At 45.3% G+C, this 17,240-nt stretch overlaps 3 protein-coding genes across 7 annotated transcripts in view; 2 read left to right on the forward strand and 1 right to left on the reverse strand.

The window, feature by feature from the left end:
- Positions 1-4,592, reverse strand: part of CLTC (clathrin heavy chain) — a 66,280-nt gene extending 61,688 nt beyond the window's left edge. The window contains exons 1-2 of one of the 5 annotated variants that reach the window (XM_059047670.2): positions 4,471-4,592; positions 3,872-4,297 (exon numbers count right to left, since the gene is read on the reverse strand). In XM_059047670.2, the coding sequence (XP_058903653.1) occupies positions 3,872-3,913 (42 nt within the window). In that variant the 5' untranslated portion in view covers positions 3,914-4,297; positions 4,471-4,592. Of the gene's footprint in view, positions 1-2,426; positions 2,499-3,871; positions 4,380-4,470 lie in introns of those variants that run through there. The other 4 variants (XM_067020450.1, XM_059047672.2, XM_059047671.2 and 1 more) reach the window with 4 other exon arrangements.
- Positions 4,593-6,583: 1,991 nt separating this feature from the next.
- LOC136793138 (uncharacterized) lies at positions 6,584-8,906 on the forward strand. Its single transcript, XM_067020454.1, has 2 exons — positions 6,584-7,318; positions 8,789-8,906. The coding sequence occupies exons 1-2, from the start codon at positions 6,667-6,669 to the stop codon at positions 8,845-8,847; spliced, it is 711 nt and encodes a 236-aa protein (XP_066876555.1). The 5' UTR covers positions 6,584-6,666; the 3' UTR covers positions 8,848-8,906.
- Positions 8,907-9,130: 224 nt separating this feature from the next.
- Positions 9,131-12,319, forward strand: LOC136793238 (uncharacterized). The gene is made up of 3 exons (XM_067021527.1): positions 9,131-9,194; positions 9,244-10,638; positions 11,125-12,319. Exons 1-3 carry the CDS (start codon positions 9,131-9,133, stop codon positions 12,222-12,224), a joined length of 2,559 nt encoding a protein of 852 aa, XP_066877628.1. The 3' UTR covers positions 12,225-12,319.
- Positions 12,320-17,240: the final 4,921 nt, after the last annotated feature.

The following is a 17,240-nucleotide window of genomic DNA, read 5'->3' on the forward strand; positions in this document are numbered from 1 at the left end:
CTCCAAACCCCTATACCTCATCATTAACCACAGGTTAAACCAGAAGAGAAGTCACCTTCTCAGGGCAAAGTCCAACAGATAAAAAAGCACACCAGGATACTGATAACTTCTCCTCTTAAGGCCAATCATTGTTTTTCTTCAAAATATTTAGTGTCAGAAGACCTACGTTCAAACCCCACTGTTGACAGGTTCCCTTGGGCACTAGTTTGAGTCTCACTTTCTCCTACTGTTTAAGAAGGATGTCTGGGGGAATTAGGTGAAGACTTGGAAGCACACAGCCACATTCATAGGACACAACAGACTCTCACAAGAAAGGAAGTCTGCTGCTCCTTCCATTCACTAGTCACTGTTCATCATCACTTATACTGAGTGAATACTCAGAATACTGAGTACTGAGTATATCATCACTGAATACTGAGACAGTATTCAACCAACACTTTCTATTAATGAATGTTTTAATTTTAGGTAACAAAATGTTCTAAACATAAATATGGGTGGCCAGATAAATCTTTACTCTTACAAAGCACATCAGAATGGCCTGTAATTGTGCAGTCCAATGTCATAGTCAATAGCTTCATGTAGCTATTTACATTTACATTAATTGAAAAGAAATAAAAGTAAAAATTTAGTCCCTCAGTCACAATAACCACATTTCAAGTGCTCAATATGCCTATGTAGCTAGTATAAATTTTCATCATGGAAGAAAGTTCTATTGGATAGTAACTCTCAAAAAGCAAAAGCCACACAGTAACAATGACAGAAAAACATCCTGTTAAATATAATTCAAATATCATTAAGGTTTCTAAAATCATGTCTTTCACTGCACACCAAAATGAAAATGATTGTGATTCTACACACACAGTTTCATGCCTTAAATTATTTCCTGAACAGAGTGAAAGCACATTCACTAGAATTAGCCACACCCCTTTGAGTAAATTGACCATTAGGAAAATTCTGAAAACCTTGATACATCTTAAACTCGGAAGTTATTCCTAAAGTAGACTGCAACATAATTCCAAGCAGTATGCCTCGTCCAGGCAGTACAGTTAAGCATATAACATATCCCAGTTAATACTCAGCATTGCTTTCTCTTTGCAAATTAAAATAATCATAGCAAGAACCCCTACCATTGAATGCACAACACATTTATGGATCAAAGGGAAAAGAATAGGGTTGGGAGATTTTTAATTGCAGACCCAAAGAACCTGAGAATACAGCAGAATATGTCAAATGGCATAAAGATACTTAATGAGCCAAGAAATCAGAGTTGCAGGCAACACTATAGGTAGCCTAGGATTTTTTTCAGAACCTGCAATCCTAGCAAAATCTTGCTCAAATAGGCACTCATCGGTTCACTGCTATCAGCCTAAACATCCTAAAAAAGAAAAAAAAAAAAAACTCCTTTATAACTTAAAATATTAAGCTTCATTTGATGTAGCTCTGAATCCTTGATGACAGACCTTTCAGTTGGCCAAAGAAGTTCCATGGTATAAAAATTCATTTACAGTTCACCCTTTGAAGATTTCACAGGTTAACTCTACACACAAGTTCCTCAATTCTTGTTCCCAATTTTTATCCTAAGTGTTTCAGAAAGTTTTCTGCTACTTAGCAAACTGGCAGGGGCTAAGAGGTCAAAGACCTAAAATGCCAATTAAAATTATCCTTATTAATTTTTATACAGCAAGGGATAAAAATGAAGTCAGGAATTATATTATCCTGGAAGAGGTTGGTGATTGGGGCTCTGCACAATAATTAATCATTATCAGCTTGAGTACACAATCACCAAAGCAAGCTTAAACTTAGTCATGGCATATATACTACTCTAAAAAAATGAATGACTGAATTCTTCAAGTTTATTTGCAAAGCTACTTTATATGCAACTCTTCAAAGTATTTGAGAAGGAAATGGCTTCACTCAAGTGTCTGCAAATACTCTGAACCACTTAGAAATCAGACCCATATTAAATCTGTCTTCAATCAGTGACATGGTTGGAGTCCAGTCTTTGGGATTATTCAACAATCTTGTCTCCTCATTAACAAAAATGCAAAACTATTGCTCAAACCACCACCAGTCAAGAAACAAGATTTACTAGTGGGCTATACCTGTTTTGTAAAGTAAACAGCAACTATAACTGCTTTTCTTGTGTATGATTTTACACACTTTTGTCTTCAGGAAGATTATATTCCAGAAGCACTTTAGTGTCAGGACAAGGTTGTGTTTTCCCCTCACACTCAAAAACATTATTTTCCTAACACTCCACATTCAACAGAAGTAACGACAGCAATACAAATTTGGATGGACCATAAACAAAAACTTCTGTGTCCATTCTGTCACAATGTTTTTTAACCTTTTGTAAAATAGTGTTCTATTACATCAGATGAGTTATCTGAAAACCAAAAATGACTGAATAAAGTACATTACTTAACTCATTTTTTGAGTAAAGATTTATAATTCATTACATTTCAAGACAAAGAAGTCTTGCTGATGCAAGCAAAGGTGATACCTGTAAAAAAAATGAAATCATGTTGATAGCCAGAATATGAAACCTTTTAATTAACATTTATTGTTATAACAATGGCAGAAAGTAAACAGCCTTCAATGGTATAGTGTCCAAGAGGCCATTAGTATTAGTGTCATGTCAAACCACTGGCATCTCTTAGCATTACGAATTAGTCCTTCAAATGACTGAGCTGAGACAGACCTCTTTAAGGAGGTAATTAGAAAGAAAGCATACTTTATGAATAAATTATTTCAGCCAAAGTAAAACCAGGATTGGTGAACCAGGAAAATCAGAAGCTTAGAAGAGACTTAATTCAGTCAAACCCTCCAATGATCACCTGCCTGGGCCCGCTATGGGCAAGCTTCCAGATAAGACAGTCCGTTGCCTACAGGATAATGCACCATGGGGAAGTACTCTAGAACCTACTAAAGGAAACCAATTACGGACCAAATAACCTCGCATATCTCAGGGCAGGTGTGCTCTATCCCCAGGGGTCGTTCAATTCCATGCAATCCTGAGCGAAGTACTCACGCCAAGCCAACTAGCTGCTAGACTCCAGCAGACCCAAAGATAACCTCTGAACAACTCTTTTCTCCCTTCTAGAACCGAAGAGGGGATAAAAGCCCCACCATTCCCGGAGACATTAAGAAAGTGAAAAAAGGCGAGTCCCCTTAGGAACCTTGACCCCACGCACTCTGAAATTGACACCGCCCTGAGAAATACGTTCCCCCATTCTATCCTCTTTCTTTTCCTTCAGTGAGCTTCCCTGTTCCTACGGCCTCGAGGAAGGCAAGTGAGGAGCCACTGCAGTTCGCCGCATGCCCGGGGAAGGTGCCTTTCCCGTTGAGAGCCGCAGAGAGAGGAAGAAAAAAGGTTGCCTCTCCCCAGCCCACCCGCGCCACAACTCCCGGGTGCAGACACGATGGGGGAAAGGGAAGAGAGCAATGGGAGGTGACAGCCTGCGCTGGCCTAGGGGAAGAGAATTCTTGCTCCGGAAGAAACGCGGGAGAACCCCCCCCCTCGCCCCGCAACGTACCCAAATGAATGAACTGAATAAAACCAGGCGTGGAAGGGTTATTATGCGCAGTTCTTGCCATCCAGGAAGCGAAGATAGAGAGGCCTTCAAACCCAGGTATGGCCTCACTGCCCTATGCACCCCGACTCGCTTCCTTTCCACCCAAGCCCCACATCATTTAACCCTTCAAGCTTTCCAAGATAGTGCCCCATCCTCCATCTACCCCAGGAACCGATACCACCACCACCATCCTCCCCCCCCCTCCCGATTCTCCTCTTTTTGCTTGGGCTCAGACTCAGCTTCTTCCTTCCTACCTCCCTCTCTCCACAGCCCTCACTAGCTCGGGCCCACCGCACCTGAAGATGCTCCTGAAAACGAATTGGCAGAATCTGGGCCATGGCGCTGTCGGGGGTGTATGGTCTCCTCCTGTCACTGGGGCTGCGGGGCAGTGGCTGCCCGGGCTCTCCAAGGGAGAGGAGGAGAAGGGGGAGGGGGGAGGCTGGGCTCAGCAGGAGAGTCTCCGGGGACGCAGGAAACTGGCAGGCAGACGAAAGAGCTCAGGTCGGGGGCGGAGGCTCCAGGGTCCGCGAGAGCCGCAATGGCGGAACCGGGCGCAGCGCAGACTCCGGAAACGGCTGAGCCCTGCGGAAGGATCCTGGCGACAGAACTCCGCCCAGGTCACCTCACCCCCTCCGCCTTATGTACTCCTCCACGGAGCGCCGCAGTGCATCGGGACGCAGGAATTCGTAGCGCGGGGCGCAGGGCGCTGAGAGCCTCGCTTACTGCTGCGACACGGAGATAAATAGAGGAATCGGAGGGACTACTTTTTGTCTCATCACTTTCCCGAGTCGCCTGCTCTTCCCTCCCTCCCCCCCTTTTTTCGCATTTTGCCACATCATGCGACTAGGGGCGACCAACGTCATTTCCGTGGGCGCTTTAGGTCTCACCCACGTACTTCCGGGTGCACGTGACGCTGGTCAGGAAAGGTCGGCTGATTGCTGCCGGAATGCAGAGCGAGTTCTAGGGAAGTGCGGCGTCTCCTGGGAATGAGGTGGCTGTTGGGCCGCCTTGAGGAATGGCGGTGCTGCTCCCTTTCCCAGTGGGCCCTGCCTGTTTAAACGTAGTCCCTTACGAAGAGGACGTGGCGTGGGCAGATGGGCCCAGCCTCCCGCCCTCTCCGTGACTCAGGGAAACGGCCCCCATGTAGAGCGCTCTTGGCAGCCGGCTGCAGCGCTCCTCCCCCGCCTAGTCTCATGTGGTGGGTGGGGGGCACTGAAACACTAAACTGGGGTTTAAAAATCCTATCTGCCCTTACGCATGCCCTTCTGACTGTCGGAGAAGCTGACGCTTAGGTTCTAACAGAACTAGTAGTCTCTTGGGACGTTAAACAGTTGACTCAAAGGGCAGTGAAGGCGATTTATGAGGTATCTCAAACTGGCCTTGTGATAGCCTTTCTTAACGTTTCTGCGGACATTTTGGCGGACGTATATATGGGTCTAGCTGAGTAATAAATTTGGTGAAGAATTTGAGTGTCATAAATACGCTAAAGAATTGGACTAAAATTGTAGTAAGAGGATTTTTTTTCCAGCCATATCAAATAATTAATGAGCCTCAAAGATTTAGATAATTAGGTTAAAGATGGCTTGTAAAACAATGTTTTTCCTCGGTGTGGTACACTCTTGGAGAAAGGGATTAAATATTAGCGGTGTATTTCAGTGGGACCGCCTCAACAGTGTAAACTAGCAGTGTTTGGGAATGCAAGCGCTTCAAAGCTGGGGGCATCGTGTCTTCTAACAGCATTAAGGCATCTACGGTATTCATTATCGATTAATAACCTTCCCAGTACTTTAGTGCTAAAGTATTGTAGGGCCTTAACTATACTCACACCCCTACTTCCCTATCGATACCCACGAACTTTTGTTGGGCTTTCCGGCTGGCGGATATAAATAAGATACTGGAATGTCCCCCTGGGCAGAAACCTTTCCGAGACAAAGGCCTGGGAAACAGGACATGTCTGAGAGATGCCCTAACCGCGAGCAAACAAGTACGGCGGGGGGTAAGAACGCTTAAGCCAATGAGTTTAAAGGTCGCCCATGTGACTCAACCCCCCACCACAAAAACATGAAAATATTTGTAAAGTAGGCATCCGATAGCTAACCAATCAAGGAACTAGAGCCAAGTCCCCACTCCGGTCCGAAACAAACAAACCAATCAGAAAAACCCTCGATATATCCACACTCTGCATAATGAAAACTGAAACCTATAAAATGTATGTGATTCCGCCTTTAGGAGGTTCCTCTTCGGCCTCCTGCGTGAGGACCAAGGAACCCCGGTGCACCGGCTCCTAATAAACCTCTTGCGTGTTGCAACGACTCTCGACTCTTGGCGGTTCTTGGGCGAGCTGGGACCCCTCGGAGACCGTTCAGGTCTACCATTTGGGGGCTCGTCCGGGATCCCCACTCGCCCCCGGGTCACAAGAACATCGGGAGTCGGAGGTATCAGGTAGGCCTAATTGTCTGTTTGTCTTCTGTCCTCTGTAAGCCACCATCAGAAAGAAGCCTGCGAACCGGCTCGCTGTAAAGTCTGTATTGGACTCCTGGCTAGGCAGACGTGCCAATAGCTGGCGTCCACGGACCCCGGGGGACGCCCTGGTGGTCCATCTGGAAGGAGAGACAAATTTTGTCTCCTCTTCACCCGGTCCTGGCAGGATATACAAACTGCCATCTGAATCTGAGTTGGTTTCAGTTTTAAAACGAGCTCGCGGCGGCAATATTAATGTGTGTCTTCTGAAATTTTATTGTTCTCCTGTGCTCTATCTTTGTCCTGACGGACGATAATGGGACAAACTATGACGACTCTTCTCTCTCTCACACTAAGTCACTGGACCGAAGTTAGGGCTAGGGCCCACAACCTTTCGGTAGAAGTAAGGAAAGGGAGATGGCAAACGCTGTGTACCTCTGAGTGGCCTACATTTCAGACGGGGTGGCCACCCGAGGGATCCTTTCTGTTAGATCAGGTCAGGCTAGTCAAGTCTAGGGTCTTTAACACAGGACCCCACGGACACCCAGACCAGATACCATATATCCTGGTCTGGGAAGATCTGGTTCTCTCCCCGCCTCCGTGGGTCCGGCCCTTTGTTCCCTCAACAGGCATGTCTGCATGCGCACCAGCACGGTCGGAAGTACTGGCCCTGAAAAAAGCCCCAGACGCCGAGAAGTCATCTGCAGCCCCGGACCCACCAAAGGCAATATATCCAGACTTGCAGTCCGATCTGCTTCTCCTCGATCCCCCACCACCACCTTACCCTCCAGCCCTAGACCCCATACCGCCTCCCGATCCCCCAGCTCCACAACCCTCCGCACCAATAGGGCCACCTGTTGTGGCAGAGGGGGGGGGGGGTCCCTCGGCGGGCACCAGAAGCCGGAGGGCTATTTCCCCGGATTCTACCGCTCTACCCCTTAGAGAATATGGCCCCCCCGATAACCACGGGAATAGGCCCCTCCAATACTGGCCCTTTTCCTCTGCAGATCTTTATAACTGGAAGATGCATAACCCTACTTTCTCTGAAAATCCACAGGCTCTCACTGCTTTAATAGAGTCTCTTGTCTTCTCCCACCAACCCACCTGGGACGATTGTCAACAGCTCCTCCAGACTCTCCTCACAACTGAGGAGAGGCAACGGGTTCTCTTGGAGGCTAGAAAGAATGTGTTAGGCGCCAATGGGCAACCTACCCTGTTGCCTAACGAGATTGATGCCGGTTTTCCACTCGTCAGGCCGAATTGGGACTTCAATACCCCAGAAGGTAAGGAGCACCTGAAGATGTATCGCCAGGCTCTGGTGGCAGGTCTCCATGGAGCGGCCAGGCGCCCCACTAATTTGGCCAAGGTAAGAGAGGTAACTCAGGGGCCCCAGGAGTCGCCAACCGTGTTCCTAGAATGCTTAATGGAGGCTTTTAGACGGTTCACTCCTTATGATCCAACTTCTGAGGAACATAAGGCCACCATAGCAATGGCCTTTATTGACCAGGCGGCCCCTGACATTAGAAAGAAGTTACAAAGGCTGGATGGCCTACAAGGTTTCTCACTTCAGGACTTAGTAAAAGAGGCAGATAAAGTATATAATAAGAGGGAAACAGAAGAGGAAAGGGAAGAAAGAAAGCAGAAGGAGCAAGAGGCCCGTGAATTAAGGCGGGACAAGCGGCAAGAGAGAAATTTGAGTAAGATACTGGCCACTGTAGTCAGAGGAGGAAATATTAGAGACAGGAATAGACAGGAAGGGCGGACAATGGATAAAAGGCGACCATTAGACAAGGATCAATGTGCTTACTGTAAAGAAAAAGGTCATTAGGCAAGAGAATGCCCTAAAAAGAAGAACGGGGGAAAACCAACCAGAGACAAAATTTTAACCCTGGAAGAGGAAGATTAGGGAAGTCAGGGCTCGGACCCTCTCCCCGAGCCCAGGGTGACTCTTAAAGGGAGGGGGAACCCGTCCAGTTCTTGGTAGACACCGGAGCTCAGCACTCAGTCCTCCTCCACCCAAAAGGCCCCCTCTCAACTAAAAGGTCATGGGTCCAGGGGGCTACAGGAAATAAGCAGTACTCATGGACCACACGAAGGACAGTAGACCTTGGGGTGGGACAAGTAACCCACTCATTCTTGGTCATACCTGAGTGCCCATACTCTCTGCTAGGCAGGGACTTACTCTCTAAGGTGGGGGCCCAAATCCACTTTCAACCAGAAGGGCCCACCATAACTGACAACAAAGGGAGATTACTCCAAATTTTGACTATGAAGCTGGAAGATGAACATAGGTTATATGAAGTGCCCTCGCCTCCACAAGTTGATATGCAGGATTGGGTGACCAGGTTTCCACAGGCTTGGGCAGAAACTGCCGGTATGGGAATGGCAAAATATCGCCCCCCCGTGGTGGTAGAACTCAAAGCAACCGCCATCCCGGTGACAGTCCGCCAGTACCCTATGAGCAAAGAAGCCCGGGATGGCATTCGTCCTCACATACAAAGGTTGCTGGAACTAGGGATCCTGGTAAGGTGTCAATCTGCATGGAATACCCCTCTTTTACCAGTTAAAAAGCCAGGAACTAATGATTACCGGCCGGTACAAGACCTACGTGAGGTGAATAAGCGGGTAGCGGACCTCCACCCCACGGTACCCAACCCCTACAATCTCTTAAGTACTCTTCCACCTCAGCACATTTGGTACACTGTTTTGGATCTTAAAGATGCTTTCTTCTGCCTGAGACTCTCCTCTCTCAGCCAGCCCTACTTTGCATTCGAGTGGAAGGATCCAGCTTCTGGGATGTCAGGCCAGCTGACCTGGACTCGCCTGCCCCAAGGATTCAAGAACTCCCCCACCATTTTCGACGGGGCTCTCCACCAGGATTTGGCATCTTATAGAGAATCCAATCCTCAGGTAACTCTACTTCAATATGTTGATGACATTCTTTTAGCTGCTGAGACCCAAGAAGACTGCATCAGGGGAACTGAGAGGCTGTTAACAGAACTTGAGACATTGGGATATCGGGCTTCAGCAAAGAAAGCACAAATATGTCAACGACAGGTCAGTTACCTGGGGTACTTGTTAAAAGGAGGACAGAGATGGCTCTCGGAAAGCAGGAAAGACACCGTTGCCCAGATACCGGCCCCCAACAGTCCCAAACAGGTTAGGGAATTTTTGGGGACGGCCGGATTCTGTAGGCTATGGATTCCAGGGTTTGCTGAATTAGCAGCCCCTTTGTATCCCCTGACCAAGAACGGCATCCTTTTCGCTTGGGGTGATAAAGAACAACGGGCTTTTGACCAAATTAAACGAGCCCTACTATCAGCCCCGGCTTTGGGGCTACCAGATGTAACTAAGCCTTTCCATCTGTACGTGGCCGAGAATAAAGGTATCGCAAAGGGAGTACTAACTCAGAAACTGGGCCCCTGGAATCGCCCGGTTGCGTACCTATCAAAGAAATTGGATCCTGTGGCAACAGGATGGCCCGCCTGCTTAAAAATAACCGCCGCCGTGGCCGCTTTGGTCAAAGATGCTGACAAATTGACTTTGGAACAGAACTTAACGATAACAGCCCCCCATGCATTAAAAAGTGTGATTCGTCAGCCACCCGACAGGTGGCTAACAAATGCCAGAATGACTCATTACCAAGCTCTGCTGTTAAATTCAGACCGTATTAAGTTTACATCAGCCACAGGACTTAACCCGGCCACCTTGCTGCCTGACCCTGACCTGGAAGGCACCACCATCATCCATGATTGTCAGGAAGTACTGGCTGCAGCACACGGTAGCAGGCCAGACTTGATGGATCAGCCTCTCCCCGATGCCAACATTACCTGGTTTACCGATGGAAGCAGTTTCCTAGAAGAAGGTAAGCGTCAGACGGGAGCAGCTGTGGTAGATGGGAAAGAGGTCATCTGGGCAGCCGCATTACCGCAAGGGACATCGGCCCAACGGGCTGAACTAATTGCTATGACCAGGGCATTGGAACTAGCAGAAAACAAAAAGGTAAACATCTATACGGACAGTAGGTACGCATTTGCTACCTCCCACGTCCACGGGGCCATCTACCAACAAAGAGGGTTGCTCACCTCAGCGGGCAAAGAAATTAAGAACAAAGAAAAAACAGTGGCCCTGCTAGCTGCCCTCATGCTCCCCGCTAAAGTCAGCATCATTCATTGCCCCGGGCACCAGAAGGACAATACCCCGGTGACAAGGGGCAACAACATGGCAGATAGGGTGGCACGAAAAATGGCACTAGGGGAAATCATACTAGAACTATCGGACAAGAGTCCTGGGGAACCAAATGACAGGGGAATAACCCCCCCAGCCATAACCAAAGACACATTGTCTCCTCAACAAGCAAAATCCATGCTACAACAGATTCACAGATGGACACACTTGGGAACCAAAAAGATGGTATCCCTACTACACAAGACAGGCTATGATGCCCCTGGACTAACCAAATTAGCTGAACAGATTGCACGGGAGTGCATTCCATGCCAACAGGTAAACTCCCATAAAGGAAAACTTGAGAGCGGGAAAGGCTCAGAGGAGACAGACCAGGAACCTATTGGGAGGTCAACTTCACTGAAATACGCCCTGGAAGGTATGGTAACAGGTATCTCCTAGTTTTCATAGATACCTTCTCAGGATGGATAGAAGCTTTCCCAACGAAAAAGGAGACAGCTACTGTGGTAGCCAAGAAGATCTTAGAAAAAATTTTCCCCCGGTTCGGGGCACCAAAGGTAATAGGGTCCGATAATGGTCCCGCCTTCGTCACCCAGGTAAGTCAGGATGTGGCCAAATACCTGGGGACTGATTGGAAATTACATTGTGCCTATAGACCCCAGAGTTCAGGACAGGTAGAAAGAATGAATAAAACTCTAAAAGAGACCCTAACTAAATTGTCCATAGAGACTGGCGGTACAGATTGGACGGTGCTCCTTCCCTTAGCCCTGTTCCGGGCCAGAAATACCCCCTCCCGCTATCATCTCACTCCATTTGAAATACTATACGGGGCCCCACCTCCCCTTCTCACGCTAGGGGAAAAAATAAGTCCTGACTGCCAGAATAACACTGACTTATATGCTAGGCTGTTGGGACTCCAGTTGGTCCAAAAGGAGGTGTGGTCCCAGCTGGCAGAGGCTTACCGACCGGAACACCAGCAGAGGCTCATCCCTTCCAAGTCGGAGATTCCGTGTACGTCCGTCGGCACCGAACCCAGACGCTAGAGCCTCGGTGGAAAGGACCATACATCGTCCTGCTCACCACCCCCACGGCTATAAAGGTAGACGGCATCGCTGCTTGGATTCACGCCTCACACGTAAAAGCTGCGCCAGAGTCTGCATCATCATCGGAATGGCGGGCCCAAAAGACCAGCAACCCACTCAAGCTCAAGCTCCTGCGATCATCAGACTCATAACTCTGACTTTGTTACCCCTACTGGCTGTGAGTAACTTTAGTCCTCACCTGCCCCAGCGCTTAACCTGGCAGGTAATTTCCCAAACTGGAGATATAATATGGTCTGTTAGCCATACCGCTGCCCCTTGGACCTGGTGGCCAGACCTCTTCCCCGACGTTTGTAAATTAGCCATAGGAGCCCCTTATTGGGATCTAGAAGAACATTACGATCAAAACACTGTCCCTTCCGTGACCTTAAACAGGGGCGACTACTCCGGGATGGGTTGTCATAACTCATATCGAAGAAGCAGGCTCAGGGCCTACCCCTTTTATGTATGCCCTGGGTCCCATCGTCACCAATCCCTGAATTATGGATGTGGGGGAACGGGAAGTTTCTATTGCCAAAGCTGGGGATGTGAAACCACAGGGGACACCTACTGGAAACCCACCTCTAGCTGGGACTTTATCAAGGTAATGGCCAATTACACTCATCATGAAGATCTCCAAACTTTTGTACCCGAATGTTCAAACTGGTGCCATCCCCTTAAAATTTCTTTTAGTGAACCGGGGAAGAAAAACAAAAACTGGATAAATGGCCATTCATGGGGTATCAGGTTTTATAAAGGTGGGTATGATGATGGGTTGCTAATGACCATCCTGTTAAAGATTGAAACCCCTACTCCCGTTCCTATGGGCCCCAATCCTGAGATTGGACATTCTCTGCTACCCTTGGCCCCCCCCACAATGCTACCAGGGATAAAAAAAACCAGACTTCTAGACCAAGAGAAATAATAATCAAACCCAAAACCCCCCAGGACCGAATGCTCTCGTTGGTTCAGGCGGCTTTCGGGGTCCTAAATGCCACAAATCCAGAGGCTACCAAATCATGTTGGCTTTGCTATGCTGCTCCTCCCCCTTATTATGATGCTATAGGATATAGTTCTAATTTTAGTAATGTCAACTCTCCAGATCAATGTCGATGGAAACAAGAAGGAAATAGTAAATTGACCCTGTCTTCAGTATCAGGAAACGGTACATGTGTAGGAACGCCCCCCCCCCCCCCCCCCGTCCCATCGACATCTCTGTACTAATTCAAGCCTCCCACAGGGCTCAGGATATCTCCTCCCTCCTCAGGATGGATGGTGGGCATGTAGCACAGGACTGACCCCTTGCATTTCTCTAGAGGTCCTCAATGCTTCAACCGACTTTTGTGTGTTAGTCCAGCTGGTCCCCAGACTCATCTATCATTCGGATTCATCCTTTCTAGACGAATATGAAGGCAAAAGGAGATTTAAGAGGGAGCCCGTAACCCTCACCCTGGCTGTACTCCTAGGACTAGGAATGGCAGCCGGAGTAGGAACAGGTGCAACAGCCCTCATCCAACAACCTCACTACTATGCTAACTTAAGACAGGCTGTAGATATCGACCTCCAGGCGTTAGAGAGTTCCATAACTCAGTTAAAAGAATCACTCACCTCGCTCTCAGAAATGGTAATGCAGAACAGGAGGGGACTTAGACCTGCTGTTCCTTAAGGAAGGTGGACTATGTGCCGCACTAAAAGAAGAGTGCTATTTTTATATTGATCATTCTGGGGCTATCACCAAAACTATGGACAAGCTTAGGGAGCGCTTAGATAAAAGGCAACAAGACAGGGAAAATCAAAAAGGATGGTTCCAATCATGGTTTGATAAATCTCCCTGGCTTACTACTTTAATTTCCACCTTGTTAGGACCCCTCAGTATTTTGTTATTGCTCTTAACTTTTGGACCATGCATTTTAAATCGCTTGATAGCCTTTATCAGGCAGCGTGTCAGCACAATACAAATGTTAATGCTAAGACAACAATACCAAAGCTTGCAGAGAGAAGCTGAAATTCCATGATTGAAATTAATTGCAAAAAGAAAAGGGGGGAATGTAGGGCCTTAACTATACTCACACCCCTACTTCCCTATCGATACCCACGAACTTTTGTTGGGCTTTCCGGCTGGCGGATATAAATAAGATACTGGAATGTCCCCCTGGGCAGAAACCATTCCGAGACAAAGGCCTGGGAAACAGGACATGTCTGAGACATGCCCTAACCGCGAGCAAACAAGTACAGCGGGGGGGTAAGAACGCTTAAGCCAATGAGTTTAAAGGTCGCCCATGTGACTCAACCCCCCCACCACAAAAACACGAAAATGTAAAGTAGGCATCCGACAGCTAACCAATCAAGGAACTAGAGCCAAGTCCCCACTCCGGTCCGAAACAAACCAATCAGAAAAACCCTCGATATATCCACACTCTGCATAATGAAAACTGAAACCTATAAAATGTATGTGATTCCGCCTTTAGGGGGGTTCCTCTTCGGCCTCCTGCGTGAGGACCAAGGAACCCTGGTGCACCGGCTCCTAATAAACCTCTTGCGTGTTGCAACGACTCTCGACTCTTGGCGGTTCTTGGGCGAGCTGGGACCCCTCGGAGACCGTTCAGGTCTAACAGTATAAGCTCTAATAATATTTTGTAATAGCACAAATACAGTAAAGCATAAAAGAATTTCATTCCGTGCTTTTCATCTTAAAGAGATGTGATTGCTATTCCAGAAAGATCCTGAGGAAGAATTCAAGTACACATTATTTTTAGTAACCTTTTCAGTTAAACAGAAAACTCTGTTAGGTATACAATAATTTTGTGTGTTAAGCAGTTTTGCTGAAAATTTGCTTAATCATTTAAATTGCTTTTAATGTTTTTCGCAAAGTATACCTCACATACTGAGGGTGAGAGAAGAATCTTTGGCAGTTAAGAGAGCAGAGACTGTTCTGCAAAGAAAAGCCTTGCCACCATGTCATCAGAGTGAATATTTATGCTTGGCAAAATTTCATTATGTTTTGTTAAGCCAAATACTTGAAGATGTTCTGTATTCTGCAGCATTCGAAATGACCTTTCTAATACTACTTTAATAGTTATAGGTACTTTAAATCTTTTTTGGAAGTATACAAATTCCAAATTAAAAATCTAAAGAAGTTACTGTTTTATTACAGTTAAAGCAGTAGCTTAATCAAGTTACATTTCCAATCTCAGAATCTGGGTTACAAGAGCTATATTATGAACTGGCCACCAAAATTTTCTTTCTTAATAACTGTCTTGCAATTCCAGACAGACCTGTAATTTTAAAGACGTTTAGAATCCCCAAAGCAATTGATTTTAGCTTGGATATCTGGTGTGGAATAGCTAACCATAAGTGCACTGAGATTCTGTTAAAGTGACTGCTGTGTCATCACACAGAAATCTAATGAATGCGTTGTCTTCAGAATCATTTAGAGAGAAGAAAAATAGATTACAGTATACCAGCTCATTTTGAACACTGTCCTTCAAATCAATAAATCCAAAAATTTTCAAGAGAAGAAAATGTACTAGATGATAAACGTTAAAAAAAAAACCAACCCAAAACCCAAACCGATGCCTTTTAAAGATTAATGATTTTGGCTGAGGTAATGAGAGCTTTTTATGGTAGCACACTGTTCTTGCTAGCACACTGTTCTTGTTAATGGTGTAGAGGCAGGACAAAAGGTTATCCATAGTTGGTTTAGAAGCCCCAAGGCTGAGTCAGTGTTAACGGTTACCTGAACAGTAACTGAATGGCTTTGTTTTCAGGCACTACCTTAAGTTAGAGTAGAAAAAAAAAAAAAAGTTTTCTGGTTTATTAGGTTATCCAACTATGACAAAGTCTTTTAATAAGACTATAAATGTATTATCATCATGGCTTTTGGTTTCAGAAAATGTTTTAGTAAAGTAGCCATGTTAATAAAATAAATCGTCAAATTCTTTGAATTTAAAGGTATTTTTAGCAGAATATTCAATAGTAGGTCCTTGCTCTGAGTCACATCAAGTGCCATTAGCAAAAACTGCATTGCTCATCTGCTATTTTGAGGCGTGCCAGTTTCTCAAAACCTATACAAGAAAACTTTATTGTGTCCCTAATTTTATACTTTATGCCAGGACCTGTTTTACATATATATGCATATATATATATATATCTCCTCCAATGGGAATGACACATCAGAAAAACTTTTCATTGTAGGATTCCTCTGTAGTTTTTCATCTTCAAGCAACCCTGGATTTAAGGCCCCTGCCTTTTAACTTAACCTTTTAAAAACAGCGTGAACTAGCTGCATTGCAAAAGCCACAAAGTAAAGGCGCTTCTCAAACATTAACAGATTATTTTTAAAGCAGAAGTTTAAACCCAACCCACTGTACCAAATATTTAAAGTTCAGATTTTAATGAAACCAAGAGGGATATACTTTAGCATTACCTAAATAAGATGAGTGGTTTTGCCATTTAAACGGCAGCTTTGAGAAACATCTCAGCCTCCTAGGGCCACTGATATGAATCCCAGCAGGATTAGATAAAGACCCTATCAAAGGCCAATAAGTGGTTCAGGTATCAGTCAACATAAATAACCACTTTATTTTGGTCCTGTACAAGGCACTGATTACAGGCAAAGCTCACCCAAAAAGAACATTTACAAAGCAAGAAGAAAATTTTCACGGTCTTATTTTAGTATGAAATGGGCCTTAACTTAAACTCAATTATCACTCACTGCTCAGGCTTGTGCTAAACCTAATTTATATAGACAAGTTTTATAATGTGTCATGGACAGCAATAAGATCTGTAGTGAATCTATTCTGTGTCAGGATCAAGCATGTTCCAAGTGAACATTCAAGACTAGCCCTGTGGAAATACAATCTGGAATCTAGTATATTATATAGGCCCCTCCCATGTTTTCTAAAGGTTAAATCAGATCCCAGCAGAGGAATGAAATAGCTCATAACATTACCTTAAAAAGTCATCTCAGAAAAGTTGGTTCAAATATAGTGATACACAGAGCTTTGGGGAAAGAAAAACCAGAAGGGTTATAACACTACTGATCAAGAGATGCTAGTCACAACATCCCTTTCCAATGGAAAAACAAAAGGTAAAAGAAGCTTGAGAGGATCTACAGAATGAAAGGGCCAAGAGGGCCAGGATGTGGGAATGAATGTTATGGGCTTCCCGCCCCCCCACTCCTTTCTAAATATGTAGATCTGTCTCTTTTTACATCCTGGAGTTATTACTGTCTCCAAAGCAGGGTAGAACCCACAAACATGTTCTGTCAGCAATCTTAAAATTCTGTCACACTCCAGGGATAGATCGTTCTACAAGTAGCAGTGCACCTATGCAGCCTTGTTGTGATAAACAACAACTCAGAAGAGAATATTAAGGACTGAGATTTGGTAAACAAAGTTTTGGTTAACTCAATAATAGCAAAGTCAAGGAAATATTTACTCGGTCAACAAACACTTCAGTACATGACAATGAAAAGTTAAATACTTAATGTTAAAATCTTTTGAAAGGCATTAAAAAATATTTTTATATGGGGAAATTCTGAATCTTAAAGGCCCCAGGTTAATCACTGTGAAGTTTTGGTATACTACTCTTGCTAATGTAGCCTGATCTGAATATGTACCAAATGTAGGACACACGAGAAATTACTGTTTTTTCAATGCCTCATACTTCAATGTGTCATGGCTGATAAAATTGCGTTATGTAAAACCCAAAGCCTGTTTACTTCCTTTTCCTTGTTGCTCATATTACAAATAACTGAGTTTAATGTTGTACACTATACAACCATATAAATACTGTTCATTCCATGGCACTCCTGTAATGAAAAATATACAGACCTTATTTTTTTCCTACATATTTACTGATTTAAATTTTATTTTTCTTTTCTAAGCCAGCCCTTTTAGCACCAAAAGGCATGAAAAGGTCTCTAGGGTGATGCAAGAGG

The sequence above is a fragment of the Kogia breviceps genome, chromosome 19, assembly GCF_026419965.1.
Source record: "Kogia breviceps isolate mKogBre1 chromosome 19, mKogBre1 haplotype 1, whole genome shotgun sequence".
Taxonomy (NCBI): domain Eukaryota; kingdom Metazoa; phylum Chordata; class Mammalia; order Artiodactyla; family Physeteridae; genus Kogia; species Kogia breviceps.

Bases quoted from the DNA above. Each gene is read 5' to 3' on its own strand.
- LOC136793238 (XM_067021527.1), top strand. From the start codon at position 9,131: ATGGCTCTCGGAAAGCAGGAAAGACACCGTTGCCCAGATACCGGCCCC. The intron at 9,195-9,243 runs GTTAGGGAATTT...TATGGATTCCAG, and splicing joins CCCCCAACAGTCCCAAACAG to GGTTTGCTGAATTAGCAGCC. The intron at 10,639-11,124 runs GTATGGTAACAG...CTTATATGCTAG, and splicing joins ACTGAAATACGCCCTGGAAG to GCTGTTGGGACTCCAGTTGG.
- LOC136793138 (XM_067020454.1), top strand. From the start codon at position 6,667: ATGTCTGCATGCGCACCAGCACGGTCGGAAGTACTGGCCCTGAAAAAA. The intron at 7,319-8,788 runs GTAAGGAGCACC...CTCCTCTCTCAG, and splicing joins GGACTTCAATACCCCAGAAG to CCAGCCCTACTTTGCATTCG.